General features: G+C 41.0%; 3 protein-coding genes across 5 annotated transcripts in view; 1 reads left to right on the top strand and 2 right to left on the bottom strand.

The window, feature by feature from the left end:
* The window catches only part of LOC133632464 (uncharacterized), a 508,815-nt gene that overhangs the window by 255,475 nt on the left and 225,518 nt on the right, over positions 1 to 27,822 (top strand). The window lies entirely within an intron of this gene.
* The window catches only part of LOC133632484 (zinc finger protein OZF-like), a 421,867-nt gene that overhangs the window by 370,192 nt on the left and 23,853 nt on the right, over positions 1 to 27,822 (bottom strand). The window lies entirely within an intron of this gene.
* Positions 457 to 27,727, bottom strand: LOC133632475 (zinc finger protein OZF-like). 3 transcript variants are annotated; one of them, XM_062024904.1, is made up of 2 exons: positions 27,440 to 27,727; positions 457 to 3,801 (listed from the first exon to the last, which is right to left on the bottom strand). In XM_062024904.1, exons 1-2 carry the CDS (start codon positions 27,552 to 27,554, stop codon positions 2,501 to 2,503), a joined length of 1,416 nt encoding a protein of 471 aa, XP_061880888.1. In that variant the 5' UTR covers positions 27,555 to 27,727; the 3' UTR covers positions 457 to 2,500. The 3 variants fall into 3 exon arrangements, with proteins under 3 accessions (XP_061880888.1, XP_061880887.1, XP_061880886.1); XM_062024903.1 differs by lacking the exon at positions 27,440 to 27,727 and adding an exon at positions 9,188 to 9,470; XM_062024902.1 differs by lacking the exon at positions 457 to 3,801 and adding an exon at positions 14,631 to 16,346.

Genomic DNA, 27,822 nt, shown 5'->3' with positions numbered 1-27,822 from the left:
GCATGAAGTGAGAGAGATTCGGACCGAGAAAGCGACAATTTCCCCATTAATTTGAGCGAGGATGAAAGATTTGTGGATGAGTAAAGTGCAAGTGAAGGACTAGTGGGGAGTTGAAGCTATTCAGATAGGGAAGATGCTGTGAGAGCCGGGGGTGACCTGATATTCAGCTGGGAATGACTACAACAGTAAATAAACACAAGACATATATATACTCTATATATATAACAATTGGACCAAGCTATTTCTAACAAAGACAAATCATTATTTCTTCTAGATTTTCCAGAACAAAAATTTTAAAAGAAATTCAAAAGACTTTGAAATAAGATTTAAATTTGATTCTACAGATTTTCTAGATTTGCCAAAATATTTTTTTTGAATTTTAATCATAATAAGTTTGAAGAAATATTTCACAAATATTCTTCGTCAAAAAAACAGAAGCTAAAATGAAGAATTAAATTAAAATGTATTTATTATTCTTTACAATAAAAAAAATAAATGTACTTGAACATTGATTTAAATTGTCAGGAAAGAAGAGGAAGGAATTTAAAAGGTAAAAAGGTATATGTGTTTAAAAATCCTAAAATAATTTTTAAGGTTGTATTTTTTCTCTAAAATTGTCTTTCTGAAAGTTATAAGAAGCAAAGTAAAAAAAGTAATGAATTTATTCAAACAAGTGAAGACCAAGTCTTTAAAATATTTTTTTGGATTTTCAAATTCTATTTGTGTTTTGTCTCTCTTAGAATTAAAAATGTCGAGCAAAGCGAGACCAGCTTGCTAGTAAATAAATACAATTTTAAAAATAGAGGCAGCTCACTGGTAAGTGCTGCTATTTGAGCTATTTTTAGAACAGGCCAGCAGGCTACTCATCTGGTCCTTACGGGCTACTTGGTGCCCGCGAGCACCGCGTTGGTGACCCCTGATATAAAGTAAGACTAAATGTAGCATAATAAAACATTACAACATTTTTTTGAAAATAGTGGACAGCGTTAGGTAGAAACTGAAGGAATGATGAGAAGTCATTGCATGATCAATTGTCTCAGCATCATCCAACGATGGGGAGCGTGGTTACATTCAATCATGAAGGATGTGACTGTTCCCATTCCTACGACCCAGCACATTTGATTTAATTAATGGGATTGCACGCATGCTTATATGACTGCTTCTATTTTTCTTTCATTGTTACCTCAATCAACAACTGTCAAGATCAGTTTTAGACTACAACAGACAGGAGGGTGGGGACCCCCACACCCCCCCATTGTAGGGCTTTGATAACATGTCATCTTTATCTCAATTCACTGAAAATTTGATAAAACAGACCCCCAATTTTCCTGTTAGAAAAAAGCCCTTACTAAGGATACGAGACCCCCTTCAAGTCTACACACAGTGAATATAGCTGCAATAAATCCATATTAAATATAGTAAATATATAGATTATTGTCTTCACATCTTTCGAAAGGCCTGTCAAATTAAATATAGTAAATATATAGTGGTGAAATAGACTCATCTTTCATAGATTGATCTGCCAAATCATAGCCAGATGTCAGAAGGCGGGACATATACACCGGAAGTCAGGGGGCGGGACCTACATTTTTTGTATTATTTTTTCATATTAAATTTATATTACGTAATCACTTTTTGACAGAAAGCATATCCTATATTCTCTACTATAACACAAATAATTTAAAAGACTGACAGTATTGCAGTAAATCACACACTGTTCACTTTCTTTACATTTGCACAGAAGACAATCATTTTCACAGAACTATATCAGTGTGCAGTGTCTCATGCTGCATTTTAAGTGGGGTTACTGATTGCTTATTTTACTCCTGTTTTACGTTGGGTGGAGGGGGAGGAGTCACAGCCCCGCTTTACCATGTACCTCTTGCTTGGTATACTTGCTCGCCCCGGTATAAACTATTTGCTTGCCTAACAGAATTACTATTGCGACTTTCAGTGGACACATTTAGAACAGAAGTTTCTTTCATTAAAAAAACAGCTGAATTTTACACTTCGCAAACTCATATCATGGGCCGGATTGAACCTGTTATGCCCGGATGTCGAGGGAGGTGGGGGTTGGGTTGTGGGTGTTGGGGGTTAATTGTTCATATGTCTCTGATTTGCACATCAATCAGTCTGAGGAGTAAAAAAGGGTACTTGGTTATGCAAACAGCAACCCAGCATCACAACGTCAGTTTTGATACATCTCAACAAAAAGGGTGTAGTGCAGGTTTTTGAGCGTGCACAAACTTGACACATGAGGCCCCAGGTCCCTGGACTGAAGAAGGAGTAACCAAGCACTTGAAGCATCATCTATCTTACTGTTCAGGAAGGTTTCAGATACAGAGAAGACATGGGGTCATGAATAGACAAGACTATGCTCCAAATAATCCAAGTTTGTATGAATACCTCAGATATTTGTGAAAGAAGCAGTGAGGAGGTCCTGGGTAGGGTGGATGTCACCACATATGAGCAACAAACCACAAACTAGACAGCTTATTGGTTATTTTCCCTTGTGTGTTCTTATGTGTTTTACTGCGTCTGCATTATGTTGGAACCTTTTACAGCACACTGAACAACTAAATGGTTTTTCCCCAGCGTGTGTTCTCATGTGTCGACACAATGAGCTAATATTAGGAAAGCTTTTGCCACAAACTGAACACTTATATGGTTTTTCGCCTGTGTGTGTTCTCATGTGTCGACACAATGAGCTATTTTGAGAAAAGCTTTTGCCACAAACCGAACAACTAAATGGTTTTTCACCTGTGTGTGTTCTCATGTGATGAGTCACATGGCTATTTAGAGAAAAGCTTTTACCACAAACTGAACATTTAAATGTTTTTTCACCTGTGTGTGTTCTCATGTGTTCAATCAAAGAGCTATTTCGAGAAAATCCTTTGTCACAAACTGAACAATTAAATGTTTTTTCTCCTGTGTGTGTTCTCATGTGTTGAGTCAAAATGCTATTTTGAGAAAAGCTTTTGCCACAAACTGAACAAATACATGGTTTTTCACCTGTGTGTGTTCTCATGTGTTCAGTCAAAGAGCTATTTCGAGAAAATCTTTTGTCACAAACTGAACAACTAAATAGTTTTTCTCCTGTGTGTGTTCTCATGTGTTCAGTCAAAGTCCTCTTAGCAGCAAAGCTTATTCCGCAAACTGAACAATTAAATGGTTTTTCTCCCGTGTGTGTTCTCATATGTCCAGTCAAATTGCTATTTTGAGAAAAGCTTACGCCACAAACTGAACAAATAAATGTTTTTTCTCCTGTGTGTGTTCTCATGTGTCGAGTCAATTGGCTATTTTTAGAAAAGCTTTTGCCACAAACTGAACAACTAAATGTTTTTTCTCCTGTGTGTGTTCTCATGTGTTGAGTCAAATGGCAATTTTTAGTAAAGCTTTCACCACAATTTGAGTAGCTCAAACATTTGTTACCACTCGTCTTTGTAGAGCATTCAGAGTGTTTGTTGTCAGTGTGAGTCCTCATATCACCTTCACAGTCTGTATCGCTGCTCAAAGGTTCTTCAACCTCGTCTTCAGCCTCACTATCTGATAGTGGAGCTAAGATGTTGTCTACTTGTGGTTTCTCTTCATCATCTTCAGTCTTCACAGAGAGAATACTCAGTGGAAACTTGGTGTAATCAGCTTCCTCTCGTCCTAGAAGACACTCTCCCTCCTGAGTGATGCAGAGTTCCTCCTCTTCCTTTTTAATGCAGGGTGGTTGTGGAGTCTCCTGCTTCAAAGTGGAGCTCCCCCCTAACTGAGGGGAAACTTCTTCTGGATTACCGATCAGCTGCGGGACGTCTGCAAGACACAAACAATAAAAACACACTTTCTTCTATGTACTGTATGTGTGTGTAGTAGGGTTGTACAGTATACTGCTACAGTTAGAGATGCTACCTCAGTAGAAGCATTTAAGTCCCATCTTAAAACTCATTTGTATAATCTAGCCTTTAAATAGACCCCCCTTTTTTAGACCAGTTGATCTGCCGTTTCTTTTCTTCTCTCCTCTTCTCCCCTGTCCCTTGCGAGGGGGAGTTGCATAGGTCCGGTGGCCATGGATGAAGTGCTGGCTGTCCAGAGTCGGGACCCCGGGTGGACCACTAGCCTGTGCATCGGTTGGGGACATCTCTGCGCTGCTGACCCGACTCCGCTCGGGATGGTTTCCTGTTGGACCCGCTGTGGACTGGACTCCCGCTGATGTGTTGGATCCACTGTGGACTGGACTTTCACAATGTTATGTCAGACCCACTCGACATCCATTGCTTTCGGTCTCCCCTAGAGGGGGGGGGGGGGGGGGTTACCCACATATGCGGTCCTCTCCAAGGTTTCTCATAGTCATTCACCGACGTCCCACTGGGGTGAGTTTTTCCTTGCCCGTATGTGGGCTCTGTACCGAGGATGTCGTTGTGGCTTGTACAGCCCTTTGAGACACTTGTGATTTAGGGCTATATAAATAAACATTGATTGATTGATTGATTGATACTAATAAAGTATCGTGGTACTAATCAATTGAAATCGGTACTATACCACCTTTGAAAAGTACCGGTACCGTTCTTTCATCTGAATGCCGCAGTGCGACGGTGACTACAGAGCAGAGGCGCATGATGTTGAGTGTGTCAAAATGCACACACAAAGTGCATACAAGCAATAACATCATGGAGAGAAAGAAAGGCAACAAACAACAATTCTACTGGTTAATAAAGTGTCTGTGTTTACATCATGGCGGAGCCAGAAGTCGAGTTTCTTAACATGGAGATATTCTCACTACTTTTCTTTTGTCGAGCACAAAGAAAAGAACATTTTAGTTAAATGTAAGTTGTGTCTTGGATCAAAGATCCCAGCTACTGCCCAAAACAGCAATTCAAATCTGCTGAAACACCTGCAAAAGCAACATGCTACGACAAAGCTAGTAAAGAGAGACACACTTCAACTCCACCTCCAACAGCGGCTGGATTTTAACGGAGGGACTGCTAGCCAGGACATCATTGATAGAGCCATTGCAGCGTATGTGCTAGAAGACATGCAGGCTATTTCTACAGTAGAGTCACCCGCTTTCAGGCAGCTGGACACAGTGGACAGTGAGTACATAAACATGGAAAGCGAGCTAAAGAAAACTCTCCAAACTCTGCCTCTGCTCATCATTCAGCACTGAAGGTACACACACTCTGTCAATTCTCCTATATACTCTTTCATTCTAGACTTCTAGAGTGTTTGATTATCACATCACTCTAAATGTATAGACTATAAAGTTCACAAACATAAAGAGGGATCCTAGTGGGCCAGGCCAATCTTTCCTTTTCTCTAAACTAAAACTGGGGAAATGCATAGAGTGTTCTGGGCTTCAGTACAGTGTTGATCGCATGAAGACATGATTTTATTTCCGAATTCGCTGAGAGAGAAAAAATGCCTGGTTAGGCTTTGTGTATGTAATGTGTAGGGATGATACTCGAAACTGGTTTTCCCGGTTGTTCGATAAGAAAAGAACCGAGTCCTCGGACTCGAATCCCTTTTTGAGAACCGGTACCCGTTATCGAGACCACTATAGTAAAGAAAAAGAGTTGGTTCTTTATTCGAATCCCTGGGAACGAATCCCGTCCCGACCAGAAATGCCCCGTGAGACGTCACAAGAAATGACGTCACGTAGCTCAGTCATTAGGCGCAGATAGGGAAAGCAGGAAAAACAATGCACCAGAAAAGCGCTCCAAGGTGTAATAAAGTTCAAAACAAAAGGTATATTTAAATGAATAACTTTACAGAGAGATTTGAGCAGGGTACAAACACATGACCAACACTTTTACGACCAACCGGAAACATAGCAACCAGGCTAGCAACGCACCTCCTTTACGGCAGCTGTCGCAACGTTCTTAAAGCAACCGCAGCACATACATATATGACATCTCCCTTTTTTAACTTTTGTTTTTCTTTCCTTGTAAACAAAACAAAATCACACTGTATATGTGTTGTCTGTCTAATTATAAATAATGCAGACGAGGCGTGTTGGCTGAGTTCTTGAAGTTTAATTTCACAGCGTGCTCATAACATAACCTCATTCTTAGCTGCCGGGTGAGACATGGAACAACACTTTTCGGGGTTACCGCGCATGCTCGTCACTCCCGTTGCATGCTGGGTAGTGTAGTTGTTATATTCCCTAGCCTAGCTCATAACATCACATCTTTCCCCCTACAAAGAAATAATGTTAACTCAATAAAGTGTATTTCTTTTTTTAGCTTCAACTTTTCATTTTTTAGCATTGTAACCACATTTGCAAACAACTTTTCTCTTCATAGAATTTTCTTTCAATAAAGAAATAAAGTGCAAAAATGTCAAAGCATCAAAACAAACAGTTATGTCAAATAGCAGCAGAAGTGCACTTTTTGGAGAGCTGTATTATTTTCAGTTTTGTGCCCAAGGGACTGATTTTATTCAACACTATATTATTATTTATACACCTATAGTGATCACAGAGACAGGTTGTTTTTGTGTTACTGTATGTATTTGTTTTTCTGAAAAATGCCACTTAATATACTTTGGGTAACAACAGTCAATATTTGTTTATTTTATTTTATTTTTTTAGGGGGGTAACAGTCAATATTTATTAGATTTTATTTTTTTCTTATGTAATAAAAGTGAGCTTTTGTTAAACCAAATATTGTGTGTTTTTTCCATATACAACAACCTATCTGGACTCGATAAGAGAATCGATAAGGAATCGGTTCGATAAGAGGATCCGATAATAGGCTCGAACTCGATAATTTCTTATCAAACATCATCCCTAGTAATGTGTGCCTTCCTTGGGTGAAGCCAGGTTTACAGCTATGTTGTGACATGTTGTTATTATGCGGTTTGTTACTTATGTATGTTATGTTGCAGCTATTTAAAATAGTTTTGTCAATTTGTTCTGGCCCAAAATAAATTGGCCCTTTGAAACATATCTTTGTGTGTTGTATGTAGACCACATTGCTTGACAGACTTCAGTGATGCAAATGCATGTCAAGTTGATCAACACATTGTATTATTCTCCAGTGCAATAACAGTACTGAAATGAAGGCTAAAAGGGCATTAATGGGAGCCTTAAAAAAAAAAAAAGAAAAAAAAAGAAGTAACTAGTTACTTTTCCCAGTAACACTACTTTTTGGTGTAAGTAACTGAGTTAGTAACTTAGTTACTTTTGAAATAAAGTAACAAGTAACTGTAACTAGTTACTGGTTTTCAGAAACTAACCCAACACTGCTGATTAGACATACTAGCACATTCTAGTAGACATGGTCTTTTTTTCCAATCATACGCTCACTCATCCCTTTAACCGTTACAGACTCAAGAATTTGCATGCAAGTTCCGCGGGCCGTTTATTTTTTATACGATAACATTTGTATGATCGTGACATGTCTTAATGGAAATTGTGATTAAAATGGGAATACTTTTCCAGTCCCAACTAAGCCCTAGTAAGAACTAGAAAATACAATTCAAAAATACTCTAAATCAAATCCTGGCACAACAACATCATTTTAATCTTTCGCTAGCTGCTACAGTGTTTACAAGATGGAGGATGACTTAGGCTATGTCTACATTGAGTCGGATAATCCCTTAAACAAACAATTATTTAGCCTAAGCATCGTGTCAGCCACACTAAACTATCGTTTAAGGTCCCCCTCCTTGGATAATTTTTTACACGGGTAACTGCGCTGTGTATTTCTTGAATTTCCGGCTCTTAGCTTTGTATGGACTCATTGATTGTTTACAAACTGAGCTCAGAGAGGAAGTGACGCCAGAAAGACCACGCCACAGCCAGCTCGATAACAACCTGTTTCCACTCGGAGCTAACCACTGGAAAGATGGAGGCGAATCATCCAGACATGCCCGTGTTTCTCCTTCTTCTACATGTACAGACACTTGTGGAAATCACACATGAATACCTTAAGAGAAAGCGATTGCAGCTATTTGGGATACAACACTTCTCAAACGGCAAGAGAACATTCGAATGTCCGGGTCAGCTGTGATTCTACTTAGCGAAAAAAAATCGTCCATTTTGTCGAAGGAGAGACAACGAGAATGCGAGCTCCCATGGATGTGATAAAAAAGGTAGCGTGTGCTTTGTATTAGGTGGCCGTCGATGGGAGACTACGGAAAACGGCGAATGCATTTGGACTGGCAAAGCAGACTGTATCAGTTATTGTCCGCCATGTATGTCGCGGACTCAACGTCTCAGTCCAGAGTATATAAAGTCACCAAAAACTAATGGACAATGAAGGTGAAGGCAAATGAGTGTCCTGACCAGATATCTAGATCCCTAGATTGATTGATGTAAAATGTTCTTTCATGTGTTTATTAAAGATTTGATTAATTGATGATGGCTCAGGTGTGATTCACTACAATAAGGCCCCACAGCACACTGGATTCCAGTTCATTGAAATACCACAACACTGGATATTGTTCAGATAAGTTACATTTAAGAACTTGCACACAAAGCAACGCTGGAGATGGCTATGGCGTGCGCATTTCCCGCGCATGCGTACTAGGTCGCGTTGTGCCGGCGGACGGAGGGGCTCTTAAACGACCATTGTGTGTGTGTGTGTGTGTATGTGTGTGTGTGTGTGTGTGTGTGTGTGTGGACAAGGATAAGGTTGGGTGGGATAAACCCTCGATAACCTTAGTTAGTGTAGAAGGGGCCTTAGAGATAGTGGGTGTTATGTCCTCGATGTATAACTTAGCTTAGTAATAATGCTCGCTAAATATTTTATTAGTGGCATTTGCCTAAAACAGTAAAGAGGAACTCTTCTGTTTTTATTAAAAAATTCAGACATCGACCAAACAACTGTAGGCTAGTCTTCAAAACACGCTGCTAACGAGTCGTTGCTCGCGACTTGAACACGTCCATTCTTTTCTGTTACTTGACGACACGACAAACTGTACAGAGACTTTGTTAAATGTAACAAAATACTCACCTTACCTCAAAACCACGACATGATGAATATGAAAACACACCAAACGAGCCTAACAGAGTTGTTGTTTTGCTTTTAGTTTCTAAATTTGACTTTTGCATTCTTTCATCTCCTCTGATGTGAACTCCACTGCCTTCTTCAAGCTAACAATCATGGCGGCTCTTTCTTTACATTCTTCAACAGTCGGCAAAGGCCTCTTATTTAAGGGCTTGAACTAACTTTCTAACGACAAACTTCAAGTCACTCACCTTCATCTTTCGTCTTTATCTCCGTTGGTGATTTGCTGGAAGTTGGTGGCGCTGATTCTCTTTCATGTTCTCTTTTAGCGGACGTCGCCATCTTAGCATAGCAGTAGTCGTCCATCTTCTATCACGTCTTCAATCTTCACTTCAGATATCGCTCCAAACTCAATGCACGTTTCGTGGCTTTGGAAAATACCAATTGAGATATTTGTTGCTATATTTGCTGTGAATCATAAGACTTTAAGATCGTGAATTTGAAAAATCTCCGAACAACCATAGCATGCGGTCTTCGTCTTTTTGCTTCGCTTCAAGTACATTTGCGCATGCGCTAGAAGTCAGCAACTTCCGTTTCCTACTCCACATCAGTTGTTTTTCAAAATAAAGGCATTTTAATCTTGTTTTAAAGGCCTACTGAAACCCACTACTACCGACCACGCAGTCTGATAGTTTATATATCAATGATGAAATCTTAACATTATAACACATGCCAATACGGCCGGGTTAACTTATAAAGTGACATTTTAAATTTGCCGCTAAACTTCCGGTTCGAAACGCCTCTGAGGATGACGTATGCGCGTGACGTAGCCCGGCGAACACGGGTATGCCTTCCACATTGAAGCCAATACGAAAAAGCTCTGTTTTCATTTCATAATTCCACAGTATTCTGGACATCTGTGTTCGTGAATCTGTTTCAATCATGTTCATTGCATTATGGAGAAGGAAGCTGAGCAAGCAAAGAAGAAAGTTGTCGGTGCGAAATGGACGTATTTTTCAAACGTAGTCAGCCACAACAGTACACAGCCGGCGCTTCTTTGTTTACATTCTCGAAAGATGCAGGCAAGATGGAAGAACTCGGATAACAGAGACTCTAACCAGGAGGACTTTTGACTTGGATACACAGACGCCTGTAGAGAACTGGGACAACACAGACTCTTACCAGGATTACTTTGATTTGGATGACAAAGACGCAGACGTGCTACTGTGAGTATGCAGCTTTGGCTTCTAAACATTTGATCGCTTGACCGTATGTGCGCAACTTTTTTTTGCGTATGTACGTAACTTTTTTAAAATATATAAGCTTATGAACCTTGGGTTAGGTGAACGGTCTTTTGGGCTGAGTGATTGTGTGTTGATCAGGTGTTTGAATTGTATTGGCGTGTTCTATGGAGCTAGGAGCTAGCATAGGAGCTAGGAGCTAGCATAACACGTACCGTACCGTACGTGCGCGTCACGTACGTAACTTTTTAAAAATATATAAGCTTTATGAACCTTGGGTTAGGTGAACGGTCTTTTGGGCTGAGTGATTGTGTGTGTTGATCAGGTGTTTGAATTGTATTGGCGTGTTCTATGGAGCTAGGAGCTAGCAGAGGAGCTAGGAGCTAGCATAACAAACACGCAGGTGTTTTTATGCAGGATTAATTTGTGGCATGTTAAATATAAGCCTGGTTGTGTTGTGGCTAATAGAGTATATATATGTCTTGTGTTTATTTACTGTTGTAGTCATTCCCAGCTGAATATCAGGTCACCCCCGGCTCTCACAGCATCTTCCCTATCTGAATAGCTTCAACTCCCCACTAGTCCTTCACTTGCACTTTACTCATCCACAAATCTTTCATCCTCGCTCAAATTAATGGGGAAATTGTCGCTTTCTCGGTCCGAATCTCTCTCACTTCATGCGGCCATCATTGTAAACAATAGGGAACTTTGCGTATATGTTCAACTGACTACGTCACGCTGGTAGGGGCAAGCCTTTTTTTTTATCAGATACCAAAAGTTGCAATCTTTATCGTCGTTGTTCTATACTAAATCCTTTCAGCAAAAATATGGCAATATCGCGAAATGATCAAGTATGACACATAGAATAGATCTGCTATCCCCGTTTAAATAAAAAAAATTCATTTCAGTAGGCCTTTAAAATAATGGTTGGCAAAAGTATCTAACATCAAATAATCTACAACTACTCTTTGAAAATAAAAAATATATATATACAAGCATGTGCACACTTTTTCAATGGCTGTTCAAACCAGAAAAAAGGGCATAGGTCAAAAATAAAAATCACAGTTTAAACACTACAAGAAACACACACATTTTTCAACCTACTTAGTTGTTTTAGTTAAAAACATTTACAAACTAAAATTATTACTCTGAACAAACAAGACAAGCACTAAGAGTGTAGATCTCCACCAGGACCAATCCTATTGTTCACGTGCTACTAAATTGTGTGCCATCTCATGTGTATCGTGTGCCGGGAAGACAATAAACTTCCATGAATCCTGTAAAACACCAGACAGTTAGTAATATGGTTTCACATAAAAATGTTGGTGAAACTGCTCATTTCTACCTAGCGATAGGTGGCTCGAACTGTAGTGCTAATCACTCACCAGCAGAAAGCCCTCATCGCACTGCTAATCAATAACTACCATCTTAGGCACTTAACATCACTAATCGCCAGTTAACAGCTATCATGCTAAATGTCAACTATCTTAAATGCAAATATGAAAACAAGACACATTAACGTCTTTCCCCATTACAAACATCATAACACAATCTAAACTTATACAGACACATTACTGTCTGAGCATATAAGATATTCAGTTGTGTTACATCACAATTTATTATATTGAAATTAGCCATGTGATTAAGATTGTGTTTGGAGAAAGTGGAAGAGCGATTGTCAGCCTGACATTGATGTGTCTCTGAGAACTGAACACATTTTTATAACTTATAACAAAATGTGTTTATACAGTAACCTGCTCACATGAGTCACATTACAGCAGGGGTGTCAAACTCATTTTAGCTCAGGGGCCGCATGGAGGAAAATCTATTTCCACGTGGGCGGGACAGGTAAAATCAAGACATGATAACTTAAAAATACGACGACAACTTCAGATTATATTCTTTGTTTTACTTTGGCCCAAAATAGAACAAGCACATTCTAAAAATGTACATATCACAAATAATCATCTTGACAAAACACTTCAAGTTAGATAAAAATTTAGAGCGACAAAAATGTTGCATTTTCAAAAACACCTTAAAGAACACAATTAATTTAGATTTAATCTCAGTGTTTCTATTAAACTTTAAGTCACAACGCATCTAAGCTTGAACAACAAACAAAATAAAGCATGAATAAAAACTATTCTATGTATCAACTACCTCATTTGTCATTTCCACATATTAATCCTGTGCTAACTCAACAAACCATACAAACTGAGGTAGAAACTATTCAAGAGTGTTGAGTTACTTCCTGTCTTCTAGACATAATGTGTATTGATAGAAAAATAAAAGCTGTGCAATGTGTGAACAATTTCAACAAAGCACAAATAAAAAGTTAAAAGACTGACAGTATTGCAGTAAATCACACACTGTTCACTTTCTTTACATTTCAGGATGGATTCAGGATTCAGGATGCTTTATTATTGTCAATTTTTTAACATGTACAAGACACATAAGAACTGAAATTCCATTTTCGACACAGTCCCACTAAGAGCAGACATACATCACTGGGAGACAAGACAGGACTGCCAACGGATCAGCCACTTACGGCGCTCCTTAAAAAGGTGGGAAAAAGGTGATATTGGGAAAGGGGGGAAGAGTAAAAAATATCAGTCAAAGTCTGGACCCTCGGGAGGGGGTCCAGACTGAGTCCAAGGGAAACAACCTCATTTGCCATAGCACACATAAACATGTTACATATAATCACAACAACTCGCAACAAGGGGGGGTTTGGGGCCCTGGAGGCCGGCCTGCTGCTATAAAGCGCTACTCAGCTGTCCATCACCCCGAAGGGGAATCAAGCGGTAGTGAAGGCGTGGGGTGGGGAGTGTGTTTGTGTATATGCCCATTGTCTTTGGGTGTAGTGGTGTTGTGTTCATAGGCCCGTGGTCGTTCTGCATGCATTGCAAGCAAAGTTCGACTTCCAGGTGTCGTTGAGGAGGGAGGGAGGTCAAAAGCGTCCATCTTTGAAATTCCTCAGGAGATGTTTACAGAACAGCCTGTTCTTGTCCTCAAGGCCATTCGGGGGAGTCAAATCGTAGATAAGGATTTTTGTTTTTCTTCGAACAGACATAACAAAGGCTTGCCTGTTCTATTCGTCCATGTTGGCCCTCATATCCAATTTTTCCTTTTCAGCAAGCTTCTCCATGGTGTGATCCATCTTGCGATTCAGTTCAGAAATCGCCCCAGTCTGTGATCCCACAGCCCGACCCAAACCTTCCATTGCAACGAACAGCCTTTGGGCTCCTTGAATGGCTGCTATCGTCTTACGAATTTTACGATGCACCAGAGCAATGTCCAGCCCAATCAGCAGGTGCCCCGCAATCATGGTTCCAAATAGGTAGATGTCTTTCACGTCCTCGATGGAAAGGACGGAGAGGCACATGATTCTCCATTTATCCCAGGAATCTCTCACGTACCCCGCAGCAATGGTTCCATCAGGGCAGCCAGGCTCCCCAGAACCTCTTTTCCTCGTCGAAAAGATTTTGTCAATTGAGTCGAGAATCCAACTAATATATTCCATGTCTGATGTTTAGATTTGGAGGACAGCTCAAAGAAAGAGGCTTCAAAAAAAAGTTTGGACAGACAAGACAAAGAGAGCAAGCAGGGAGAAGACGGGAGGAGAAAAAAATGCAACCGCCCTCACCAGAGGCAAGACAGAAAGAGGCACAGAAGACAATCATTTTCACAGAACTATATCAGTGTGCAGTGTCTCATGCTGCATTTTAAGTGGGGTTACTGATTGCTTATTTTACTCCTGTTTTACGTTGTGTCGAGGGGGAGGAGTCACAGCCCCGCTTTAAAGTGAACCTCTTGCTTGGTATACTTGCTCGCCCCGGTATAAACTATTTGCTTGCCTAACAGAATTGCTATTGCGACATCCAGTGTACAAAATAAGAACAGCAGTTTCTTTCATTAAAAAAGCAGCTGAATTTTACACTTTGCAAACCCATCTCGCGGGCCGGATTGAACCTGTTATGCCCGAATGTCGAGGGAGGTGGGGGTTGGGTTGTGGGTGTTGGGGGTTAATTGTTCATATGTCTCTGATTAGCACATCAATCAGTCTAAGAAGTAAACGTCCGCAGTTTGTTATGCAAACAGTTACCCAGCATCACTTATGCGTCAACGTCAGTTTTGATACAGCTCAACTTTGCAGTGAAAAACGGCATAGTGCAGGTTTTCGAGCACACTTGACACATGAGGCCCCAGGTCCCTGGACTGAAGAAGGAGTAACCAAGCACTTAAAGCATCATCTATCTTACTGATCAGAAAGGTTTCAGATACAGAGAAGACATGGGGTCATGAGTAGATAAGATTATGCTCCAAATAATCCAAGTTTGTATGAATACCTCAGATATTTGTGAAAGAAGCAGTGAGGAGGTCCTGGGTAGGGTGGATGTCACCACATATGAGCAACATACCACAAACTAAACAGCTAATTGGTTATTTTCCCTTGTGTGTCCTTATGTGTTTTACTGCGTCTGCATTATGTGGGAACCTTTTACAGCACACTGAACAACTAAATGTTTTTTTCTTGTGTGTGTTCTCATGTGTTGAGTCAATTGGCTATTTTTAGAAAAGCTTTTGCTACAAACTGAACACTTGTATGGTTTTTCACCTGTGTGTGTTCTCTTGTGGTTAGTTAAATCCCTCTTAACAGAAAAACTTTTGCCACAAACTGAACAACTAAATGTTTTTTTACCTGTGTGTATTCTCATATGTCCAATCGTACTGCTCTTAAAAGAAAAGCTTTTGCCACAAACTGAACAACTAAATGGTTTTTCACCTGTGTGTGTTCTCATATGTCCAATCATACTGCTCTTAAAAGAAAACTTTTTGCCACAAACTGAACAACTAAATGGTTTTTCACCTGTGTGCGTTCTCATGTGGTTAGTTAAATCCCTCTTAACAGAAAAACTTTTGCCACAAACTGAACAACTAAATGTTTTTTCTCCAGCGTGTCTTCTCATGTGTTGGGTCAAATGGCTCTTGACAGAAAAGCTTTTGCCACAAACTGAACAGTTAATATTTTTTTCTCCTCCTGTGTGTGTTGTCATGTGTTGATTCAAATGATACTTTCGAGAAAAGCTGTTGCCACAAACTGAACATTCAAATGGTTTTTCACCTGTGTGTGTTCTCATGTGTTCAGTCAAATTGCTCTTAAAAAGAAAGCTTTTGCCACAAACTGAACAACTAAATGTGTTTTTTCCTGTGTGTCTTCTCATGTGGTTAGTCAAATTTTGCTTAACAGAAAAGCTTTTGCCACAAACTGAACAGTTAATATTTTTTTTCCCTCCTGTGTGTGTTGTCATGTGTTGATTCAAATGATACTTTCGAGAAAAGCTGTTGCCACAAACTGAACATTCAAATGGTTTTTCACCTGTGTGTGTTCTCATGTGTTGAGTCAATTGGCCTTTTTGACAAAAGCTCATGACACAAACTGAACATTTAAATGGTTTTTCTCCTGTGTGTGTTCTCATGTGTTGAGACAATTGGCCTTTTTGACAAAAGCTTACGACACAAACTGAACATTTAAATGGTTTTTCTCCTGTGTGTGTTCTCATGTGTTGAGACAATTGGCCTTTTTGACAAAAGCTTGCGACACAAACTGAACATTTAAATGGTTTTTCACCTGTGTGTGTTCTCATGTGTTGAGTCAAAATGCTATTTTGAGAAAAACTTTTGCCACAAACTGAACACTTAAATGGTTTTACACCTGTGTGTGTTCTCATGTGTCGAGTCAAGTGGCACTTTTTAGTAAAACTTTCAGCACAAACTGAGCAGCTCAAACATGTTTTACTTCTCTTCTTTGTAGAGCATTCAGAGTGTTTCTTGTCAATGTGAGTCCTCATATCACCTTCACAGTCTTTATCGCTGCTCAAAGGTTCTTCAACCTTGTCTTTCGCCTCACTATGTGATAGTGAAGTTAAGATGTTGTCTAGTTGTGGTTTCTCTTCATCATCTTCAGTCTTCACAGAGAGAATACTCAGTGGAAACTTGGTGTAATCAGCTTCCTCTCGTCCTAGAAGACACTCTCCCTCCTTCGTGATGCAGAGTTCCTCCTCTTCCTTTTTAATGCAGGGTGGTTGTGGAGTCTCCTGCTTCAAAGTGGAGCTCCCCCCTAACTGAGGGGAAACTTCTTCTGGATTACCGATCAGCTGCTGGATGTCTGCAAGACACAAGCAACAAAAACACACTTTATTCTATGTACTGTATGTGTGTGTACAAACCCTGTTTCCATACGAGTTGGGAAATTGTGTTAGATGTAAATATAAACGGAATACAACGATTTGCAAATCCTTTTCAACCCATATTCAGTTGAATGCACTACAAAGACAAGTAAACTTTGGGAACTGAGGAGACACATTTTTAAGCTTCTCAGGTGGAATTCTTTCCCATTCTTGCTTGATGTACAGCTTAAGTTGTTCAACAGTCCGGGGGTCTCCCTTGTGGTATTTTAGGCTTCATAATGCGCCACACATTTTCAATGGGAGACAGGTCTGGACTACAGGCAGGCCAGTCTAGTACCTGCACTCTTTTACTATGAAGCCACGTTGATGTAACACGTGGCTTGGCATTGTCTTGCTGAAATAAGCAGGGGCGTCCATGGTAACGTTGCTTGGATGGCAACATATGTTGCTCCAAAACCTGTATATACCTTTCAGCATTAATGGTGCCTTCACAGATGTATAAGTTACCCATGTCTTGGGCACTAATACACCCCCATACCATCACACATGCTGGCTTTTACACTTTGCGCCTATAACAATCCGGATGGTTCTTTTCCTCTTTGGTCCGGAGGACACGACGTCCACAGTTTCCAAAAACAATTTGAAATGTCGACTCGTCAGACCACAGAACACTTTTCCACTTTGTATCAGTCCATCTTAGATGAGCTCAGGCCCAGCGAAGCCGACGGCGTTTCTGGGTGTTGTTGATAAGCCGTTTTCGCCTTGCATAGGAGAGTTTTAACTTGTACTTACAGATGTAGCGACCAACTGTAGTTACTGACAGTGGGTTTCTGAAGTGTTCCTGAGCCCATGTTGTGATATCCTTTACACACTGATGTCGCTTGTCGATGCACTACAGCCTGAGGGATTGAAGGTCACGGGGCTTAGCTGCTTACGTGCAGTGATTTCTCCAGATTCTCTGAACCCTTTGATGATATTACGGACCGTAGATGGTGAAATCCCTAAATTCCTTGCAATAGCTGGTTGAGAAAGGTTGTTCTTAAACTGTTCAATAATTTGCTCATACATTTGTTGACAAAGTGGTGACCCTCACCCCATCCTTGTTTGTGAATGACTGAGCATTTCATGGAATCTACTTTTATACCCAATCATGGCACCCACCTGTTCCCAATTTGCCTGTTCACCTGTGGGATGTTCCAAATAAGTGTTTGATGAGCATTCCTCAACTTTATCAGTATTTATTTCCACCTTTCCCAACTTCTTTGTCACGTGTTGCTGGCATCAAATTCTAAAGTTAATGATTATTTGCACAAAAAAAAAAGTTTATCAGTTTGAACATCAAATATGTTGTCTTTGTAGCATATTCAACTGAATATGGGTTGAAAATGATTTGCAAATCATTGTATTCCGTTTATTTATTTATTTTTTTTGTCCTGTCCAGCTTCTCAGGCAAATCATATAGCAGATGTAGATGCCCATATCGGCTGTTCAGATTTACTTTACAAAACAGAAGTGTAGGATACTTCTCTTGTTGCCTTATTTGTATTTGACTTTATTAAATGTATTTATATTATCATTTGGTGCAGCCGGGCCGCAGCAGGAGGGGATAGAAAGAGAGAAAAAAGAAGATAGAGGGGGAAATTGTAGGGACAAGAGGGCGATTAGACAGAGAGACAAAAACAACAACAGCAAACACAACAACAACAACAACAACAGAGCAACATCAGCAAATACGACATGTAGAAATATGATGGTAAAAGTGATAGCAAATAAGCAGTTAGCGAAAATAAAAAATAATACAGAAATGACAATGAGCATTATTACACTACAAATGGAGCAATACAAATACCAATAGAAATAGCGCTATTGATAACGAACAATACCGATACTTTACCTTTATTATCAGCAATACAGTTGTTCAAATGCAACAATACATATACATAATGATAACCTCAGATACGAAAGAATGCAGAAAAATGGAGGGGAAGAAAGAGAAGCAACCTACATTAACCTTGTAGATTGTTATAGTAACAATAGGTTAAGCCTTGTCAGTGTGCCATGTGTTATACCCAGTTTACCCTAGGGCAACAACATTAATATATGTTTGATGAAACGTGATTATGTGCATGAGTGTATGTATGTATATGCACTTGTATATGTACAGAATGTGTATATGTGTTTGTACAGTGAATGTATATGTACAGTATGTACAGTATGTGTATATTAGGGCTGCAACAACTAATCGATTATAAAAATAGTTGGCGATTAATTTAGTCATCAATTTGTTGGAACTATGCTATGCGCATGCGCGGAGGCTTTTTTAAATAAATAAAAATAAACAAGAGGCCTGGTTGCCCGCACGTCCATGCCCCTCCGCCCACCACCCACCAGGCATCCCATCCGGCAAAAAGCCATAAGGGCCCAGCCCCACGCCCACAGCCGGCATGCCACGGCATCTCAGCAGGCCCGGTGCAGTGACCAGCAATGCACACCGGGGCAGCGACACATACATACGTACCTACATACATACACACAGATTTCACCATACATATATACAAACAAACGTACACGTACACACACACACACACATACATACACGCGCACCCATATATACACATATATAATTTAAAAGAATAAATAAAATGTATTAAATAGATAATAAAACAATAATATATAAGAATATATATAAATACAATTAATAAATAAATAAGGGCGGAGTAAAACTCAGGAGGGGGACTCTCGCAGGGCAGTCGGGCAGCACCGCCGGGGCCCCAACAAGGGAGGCAAGCAGCCCCCCAACCCGGCACCAGGCGGGCCCGCACAGTCGCAGCGCAGGGCGACCCCGGGCAGACCCCGCCCCGCGCCCCAGGGGAAGGAGGAAGCCCACGGACAACCGGGGCCAGAGGGGAAGGAGCCGACCCCCGCCCGACAGCGGCAAGACCCCAGCCCCCCGGCCGCAACCCCCCGCCCAACCACCCACGAGAGGGACAGCCCCCCCACCCAACCCAAGGCAGCCGCCCACAGCCCCACCCACACCCCAATCCCCGCCCAGGCACCCCCATCCACCCCTGGCCGCCAGACCACTCATGGATCAGCCCGCCAGGCCGGAACAAGGGAACACACCCCAGGCCCACCCGACCCCGCGGCACACAGCCCCCCCGGCGCCCAGGACCCCCCCCCCCACCCACGGATCAAGACCCCCGGGACAGAGCCCCATCCCCGGCCCCCATGGGAGTCAGGTCAGGAAATTAATTAGCGGTGCCCAAAGAGATCAGAATTCTGTCAGTTGTTGTTTTGATTCAGCAGACATTCTTTCCATAACTACATAATCTAATAAAATGTTTTTGAAAAGGTTTATACATAAATTATTTTTTGATTTCCAATTCATGAGAATAGTTTTCTTGGCGATGCCTAATGCATTTATAAGGAGGTGTGTTTTGTTTATATCAAGATCAGTTGCGGAGAGATCACCCAACAGGCAGAGTGCGGGGGACATGGGAACAGGAATCTCTAACGCTAATGATAGGTTCTCGCACACTCCAAGCCAAAAGTTACTCATGGGAGCACAGGACCACATTGAATGTAAGTAGTTATCTACCTTATTATTTGAGCAGTGTACACAAATGTTAGAGTCAGCTAAACCCATTTTACACATTTTTAGACCGGTGTAATGTAATCTGTAAAGTATTTTGAGCTGAATCAGTCGTAAATTCTGATTTTTAATCAAACGTAAGTAAAGTATTGAGGCATATTTGTTTCCAGAATTCTGGGTCACAGCTTGTGGATACGTCTGAGTGCCATTTGGAAGTTGGGATACTTATTGTGTTAACTATTTTTGATAAGAGAGCATATAATTTAGATAAAGCTTTGGGGGCATATGTTTTGAAGAATTTAACGGTCGTAGGATTACTTTCCCATGTTGTTTTGTTGAATCTTGCGCTGATTACAGATTTGATTTGTATATATTCTAGGAATTTATTAGGATTGATTGCATATTGTGTCATTAAACTTTTAAAAGAGATACAACTGTTTGCATTGATGATATCCCCAAGGCATCTGGCTCCCTTATCATACCATGTTGGAAAGTTCAATGGCTTCTTGTTTAAAAGAAAATCAGGATTATTCCAAATAGGCATAAATTGACAGGGAGTGAGCGGGGACCCAGTTATTTTCAAAAACTCCCACCAAGCTGTTAAGGTAGTGCGTATATTAATACTTCTAAAGCAGTTGTGTTTTCGGAGAATTTGGCTAATAAAGGGCAAGTTAGAAATTGGGATCTCCTGGCTAAGTGATAGTTTATGGTTAGAGATTGAACAATCTAATAAAGTGGGATTGATCCATTTTAATATATATTGTAGTTTATTTGCAAGGAAGAAATAGGAAAAGTTTGGGAGTTCTAGACCCCCATATTCTTTGGGTTTTTGTAAAGTTTTAAGGCTGATTCGTACTGGTTTACTCTTCCAAAGAAACTGATTGATGTGTGAGTCTAGTGATTTAAACCAGATTTCAGAAAGTTTGCTTGGAATCATTGAAAAGAGATAATTAACCCTAGGCAAGACCATCATTTTCACGGTAGAAACCCTTCCCATAAGTGAGATTGGCAGTGTTTTCCAACGCGCCAGATCATCCTCAATCGATTTTAAGATTGGGGAGTAATTCAAGCGATTCAGATCTGACAATGTGGAGGAAATATTGATTCCCAGGTATTTAATGTTCCCTTTATGCAGTGGAATCGATGAGGTGCTCTGAAAGTCAAAATGAATTGGTAACACAGTAGATTTGGACCAGTTGATGGAGTAATCTGAAATAGAACTAAATTTATTGATAAGTGAGATTGTATCTTGAAGAGAAGAATGTGGATTTTGTAAGAAAAGTAATACATCATCAGCATAAAGGCTTATTTTATGATGAACGGTTGCGGTATGGATGCCTTTAATATTTGCATGCTGTCGAATTGCGGTTGCAAGAGGTTCAATAAATATAGCAAATAGTGACGGAGAAAGTGGACACCCTTGCCTTGTGCCCCTCATAAGATTAAACCTTGGGGAGATTTGGCTGTTCGTTCTAACCGAAGCTGTAGGAAAACTATATAGGACCTTGATCCATTCTATAAATGAGTCTCCAAATCCAAATTTCTGTAGAGTAGCTACAAGAAAATTCCAATTCACTCTATCAAATGCTTTTTCAGCATCTAATGAAACAGCTGTTTTTTAAATTATGAATAACAGAATAGTCTATCACATTGAGTAGGCGGCGAACATTGTTGGACGATTGTCTCTCTTTGATGAAACCTGTTTGATCAGGATGTACTATATATGGAGTGACTTTTTCTAATCTTTGAGCTAATACTTGATACTTGATCATTTTAAGATCAGCACTAATCAGGGAGATTGGCCGGTAACTGGATGGAAGTGTTGGGTCTTTATCAGGTTTTAGCAAGAGACTAATCGTGGCAGAGTTCATATTTGGAGGAAGGAATGAGTTTTCTTTCATTTCTAAAGCCATTTTCGTACATATCGGAGCTAGCAGTGACCAGAATGTTTTGTAGAACTCCACAGGGAACCCATCAGGCCCTGGTGCTTTATTGTTTGGCATCTGTTGAAGAGCATTGTGAAGTTCATCTACAGAAATAGCAAGATCTAAATTTGATACCTGCCTTGTATTTAATTTAGGTAAGTCTATACCATTGAGAAATGGCTCAATGTCTGAAAGAGATGGGTCAATCTGGGGTGTATACAAGTTTCTTGTATTCCATTTATATTTACATCTAACACAATTTCCCAACTCATATGAAAACAGGGTTTGTAGTGGGGTTGTACAGTATACCGCTACTAATTAAGTATTGTGGTACTAATCAATAGAAATCGGTACTATACCACCTTTGAAAAGTACCGGTACCGTTCATTCATCTGAATGCCGCTGTGCGGCGGTGACTACAGAGCCGAGGCGCATGATGTTGAGTGTGTCAAAACACACACACAAAGTGCATACAAGCAATAACATGGTGGAGAGGAAGAAAGGCAACAAAGGACAATTCTACTGGTTAATAAAGAGGGTGCGTGAAGTGCAATATGGAGGTATTTGGGCTTCTAAACTACCGTATTTTCCGCACCATAAGGCGCCCCGTGTTATTAGCCGCACCTTCAATGAACGGCATATTTCAAAACTTTTGTTTACCCATTCGCCGCACCGGGGTTATTAGCCGCACCTACGCTGCGCTAAAGGGAATGTCAAAAAAACAGTCAGACGGAGGTCAGTCAAACTTTAATATATTAAAAACCAGCGTTCTAACAACTCTGTTCACTCCCAAAATGTAATGTGCAATCATGTAACGTGCAAATGTGCAATCACAAAAATAGAAACACTCAAAATAGTACAGAGCAGAGCAATAGCAACATCAATAACTCAACGTTGCTCGAACGATAATGTCACACAACACACAAAATAAACATTTAAAGCTCACTTTCTGAAGTTATTCTTCATCCATAAATCCCTCAAATTCTTCTTCTTCGGTGTCTGAATTAAAAAGTTGGGCGAACACGGCATCCAAAATGGCTGGCTCCGTCTCGTCGAAGTCATCAGAGTCAGTGTCGCTGTTGTTGTCCAGCAGTTCCGTGAATCCTGCCTTCCGGAAAGCTCGGACCACAGTTGAGACCGATATATCCACCCAGGCATTTACAATCCACTGGCAGATGTTGGCGTATGTTGTCCGGCGCTGTCTCCCTGTTTTAGTGAAGGTGTGCTCGCTTTCAGTCATCCATTGTTCCCACGCCGTTCGCAGTCGAGCTTTAAATGCCCTGTTTACACCAATATCCAGTGGTTGGAGTTCTTTGGTTAATCCACCCGGAATGACGGCGAGTGTTGAATTAGTGTGTTTCACTTGTTTTTTTACACCATCAGTTATGTGGGCACGCATGGAGCCGTAAATCAACAAGGATGGAGCTGTGTGAAAAAAGCTGTCTTTACAGTAACACACAAATTAAATTAATCGTATTATCCGCGCTCTTCTTCTACGGGGGCGGGTGCTCACCTTGGAGGTTGCTTACAGTAGAAGAAGAAGCGCTTCCTCTTCTATGGGGGCGGTTGCTTATCGTAGAAGAAGCGCTTCCTCTTCTACGGGGAAAAAAGATGGCGGCTGTTTACCGTAGTTGCGAGACCTAAACTTTATGAAAACAAATATTAATATTAATCCATACAAAAGCCATACCGGGTTATTAGCCGCGCTGTCAGCTTTTGAGAAAAATTGTGGTTTTTAGGTGCGGCTTATGGTGCGGAAAATACGGTAACAATAAAGGTGACACTTTAAACAGGGAGCTGCTCTGCAAGGGTTGCTTTACACCTTTCCTGTTTGTCGGCTCACAGACCGTGGTCGAGGAGCGCAGGGGAGACGTTCCCTCAATTGTTGTCGGGGGTAACACTGGGTCCATAAAGCTTCGCTCTTTGGTCGGAAGGACGAGGCCGTCGATTAGTTACAACTTGGTCATTAGGGCTGCAACAACTAATCGATTAAAATCGATTATAAAAATAGTTTTGCGATTAATTTAGTCATCGATTAGTTGGATCTATGCTATGCGCTTGCGCTGCGGCTACGTCTCATGAGGTGGCAGTAAGCCAGCCAATGATGTGTCATGTGCAGCTCACGTGACGACGCTGTCTCCTTTAAAGTTAAAGTACCAATGATTGTCACACACACACTAGGTGTGGCGAAATTAATCTCTGCATTTGACCCATCCCCATGTTCACCCACTGGGAGGTGAGGGGAACAGTAAGCAGTAGCGGTGGCCACACCTGGGAATCATATTTGGTGATTTAACACCCAATTCCAACCCTTGATGCTGAGTGCCAAGCAGGGAGGTAATGGGTCCCATTTTTTTAGTCTTTGTGCCTGGAAACATTCGCAAAATGGCGGAGGAAAACAGTACCGATAGTTTAGCGGAGAACTATCCTGAGGTTATTGCTTCAGTGGAGAAAAGTGTACGACCTAAGTCATCAAAAGTGTGGGAGCACTTTACTTGAAAGACTTCAAAGAAGACCGTTTCCTGCAAAGTTTGTTTCCAAGAAGGGCATGAGCAGACTCTTTTTCCTGAGGAAGCTTAGGTCCTTTAATGTGTGCAGCAAGCTGTTGGAGATATTTTATCAGACTGTTGTGGCCAGTGCCCTGTACTTTGCAGTGGTTTGTTGGGGGAGCAGCACCAGCAAAAGGGACTCAAACCGGATTGACAAACTGATCCGGAAAGCCGGCCAAACTATTGGCACGCAGTTGGAGGCGTTTGTGTCAGTGAGGGACAGGAGGACACTGGACAAACTGCTGGCCATCATGGACAATCCTGCCCACCCACTCCATCTGACAATTGAGGGACAGCAGAGTTCATACTCCAACAGGCTCCTTCAGCTTCGTTCCCACAGTGTTTGATTCAAGAACTCCTTCATTCCGCACTCCATCCAGCTGTATAATCACTCACCAAACCACAATAGATGATATCTGTCTACTACCTGACCGCTTCTATGTTAGCTACTTCTCTTTGTTTTTAATGTCTATTTTCTATTTTCTGCTGGATTTACTCTCTATTTTATGATGCAGCTGTCACATATACTGTAATATTGTACATAGTAATTGTTTTATATTGTATATGTCAGGCTTGTCCCTGACAGTTTGGTTATGTTTTTGTTTTTCCTCTGTGTTTGTCTTTATTTCCTGTCAGCGCTTTTATTTTGGTTGTTTCCTGCTTCTCTCCCTGAGCGCAGTTTCCCCTCAGCTGCGGCTGATTGGTACCTGTCCACACCTGGTGTCTATCAGCCAGCTGTTATTTAAGCCTGCTTTGCCATCCAGTCTGTGCTGGAGTATTACTGATTGTCGTTGTAGCCGTTAGCTGTTTCCAGTTTTTCTGTTTGCTTGTTCCTGTTTTCAGTTTGGCTAATCCTAGTTCCTGGTTTGTGTTTTACATTTATTTTGGACATTAAAGGCCTACTGAAATGCGATTTTCTTATTTAAACGGGGATAGCAGATCCATTCTATGTGTCATACTTGATCATTTCGCGATATTGCCATATTTTAGCTGAAAGGATTTAGTAGAGAACATCGACGATAAAGTTCGCAACTTTTGCTCGCTGATAAAAAAAGCCTTGCCTGTACCGGAAGTAGCCTGACGTCACCTGTTGAAAGGCTTCTCACATTTCCCCATTGTTTACAATGCAGCGAGAGAGATTCGGACCAAGAAAGCGACGATTACCCCATTAATTTGAGCGAGGATGAAAGATTTGTGGATGAGGAAAGTGAGAGTGAAGGACTAGAGAGGCAGTGCAGGACATATCTTTTTTCGCTCTGACCGTAACTTAGGTACAAGGGTTCATTGGATTGCACACTTTCTCCTTTTTCTATTGTGGATCACGGATTTAAAATTCAAACCACCTCGGATACTATATCCTCTTGAAAATGAGAGTCGAGAACGCAAAATGGACATTCACAGTGACTTTTATCTCCACGACAATACATCGGCGAAACCCTTTAGCTACGGAGCTAACGTGATAGCATCGGGCTCAAATGCAGATAGAAACAAAATACATAAACCCCTGACTGGAAGGATAGACAGAAAATCAACAATACTATTAAACCATGGACATGTAAATACACGGTTAATGCTTTCCAGCTTGGCGAAGCTTAAAAATGCTGTTGCTAACGACGCCATTGAAGCTAACTTAGCAACGGGACCTCACAGAGCTATGATAAAAACATTAGCGCTCCACCTATGCTAGCCAGCCCTCATCTGCTCATCAACACCTGTCCTCACCTGCGTTCCAGCGATCGACGGAAGGACGAAGGACTTCACCCGATCATCCGTGCGGTCGTTGGCTAGCGCGTCTGCTATCCAAGTCAAAGTCCTCCTGGTTGTGTTGCTACAGCCAGCCGCTAATACACCGATCCCACCTACAACTTTCTTCTTTGCAGTCTTCATTGTTCATTAAACAAATTGCAAAAGATTCACCAACACAGATGTCCAGAATACTGTGGAATTTTGAGATGAAAACATAGCTTTTTTGTATTGGATTCAATGGTGTACCAATACTCCCGTTTAACTGGTGACGTCACGCGCAAACGTCATCATACATAGACGTTTTCAACCGGAAGTTTAGTGGGAAATTTAAAATTGCACTTTATAAGTTAACCCGGCCGTATTGGCATGTGTTGCAATGTTAAGATTTCATCATTGATATATAAACTATCAGACTGCGTGGTCGGTAGTAGTGGCTTTCAGTAGGCCTTTAAGGTGCCGACAGAGATGCTGGTGCAGTTTTACTCAGCCATCATAGAGTCCATCCTGACCTCCTCCATCACAGTGTGGTTCCCCGGCGCCACAGTCCAGGATAAGCATAGACTGCAGCGCATCGTACGTGCTGCTGAGAAGGTGATTGGCTGCAAGCTCCCATCCCTTCAGGACTTGTTCTCCTCCAGGACCAAGAGGCGTGTGGGTCGGATCACAGCTGACTCTTCTCACCCTGGACACAAACTATTCTCCCCTCTCCCCTCAGGCAGGAGACTACGCTCCATCCAGACCCACACCTCCCGCCACCTGAACAGTTTTTTCCCCTCGGCCATCAGGCACATGAACAATAACTCCTAACAGTAGCTCCTTTGAATTCCTTTCTAAGTCTATAACAAGATCTGATAGCTCAGTTACAGCTCTTGTTATTACCAAATCTGTGTTATATGTGTTTTATGTTGCACGATTGCACCAAGAAAAATTCCTAGTTTGTGAACCCGTTCTCAAACAATGGCAACAAAAACCATTCTGGTTCTGATTAAATGTGACAAAATACTCACCTCACCTCAAAACCACGACATGATGAATATAAAAACACACTAAATGAGCCTAACAGAGTTGTTGTTTTGCTTTTAGTTTCTAAATTTGACTTTTGCATTCTTTCATCTCCTCTGATGTGAACTCCACTGCCTTCTTCAAGCTAACAATCATGGCGGCTCTTTCTTTACATTCTTCAACAAGGTCGGCTAATTTCGACATTAAGGGCTTGAAATTCAAATAGTTTTCAAACAACAAAACTTCAACTCACTCACCTTCATCTTTAGTCTTTATCTCCATTAGAGATTTGCTGGAAGTTGGTGGCGCTGATTCTCTTTCATGTTCTCTTTTAGCGGACGTCGCCATCTTAGCATAGCAGTGGTCGTCCATCTTCTATCACGTCTTCAATCTTCACTTCAGATATCGCTCCAAACTCAATGCACGTTTCGTGGCTTTGGAAAATACCAATTGAGATATTTGTTGCTATATTTGCTGTGAATCATATGACTTTAAGATCGTGAAATCGAAAAATCTCCGAACAACCATAGCATGCGGTCTTCGTCTTTTTGCTCCGCTTAAAGTGCATTTGCGCATGCGCTAGAAGCCAGCAACTTCCGTTTCCTACTCGACATCAAATTTTTTTCAAAATAAAGGCATT

Source organism: Entelurus aequoreus, linkage group LG17, assembly GCF_033978785.1.
Source record: "Entelurus aequoreus isolate RoL-2023_Sb linkage group LG17, RoL_Eaeq_v1.1, whole genome shotgun sequence".
NCBI lineage: Eukaryota > Metazoa > Chordata > Actinopteri > Syngnathiformes > Syngnathidae > Entelurus > Entelurus aequoreus.
This window is presented reverse-complemented; position numbering and strand designations above follow the sequence as displayed.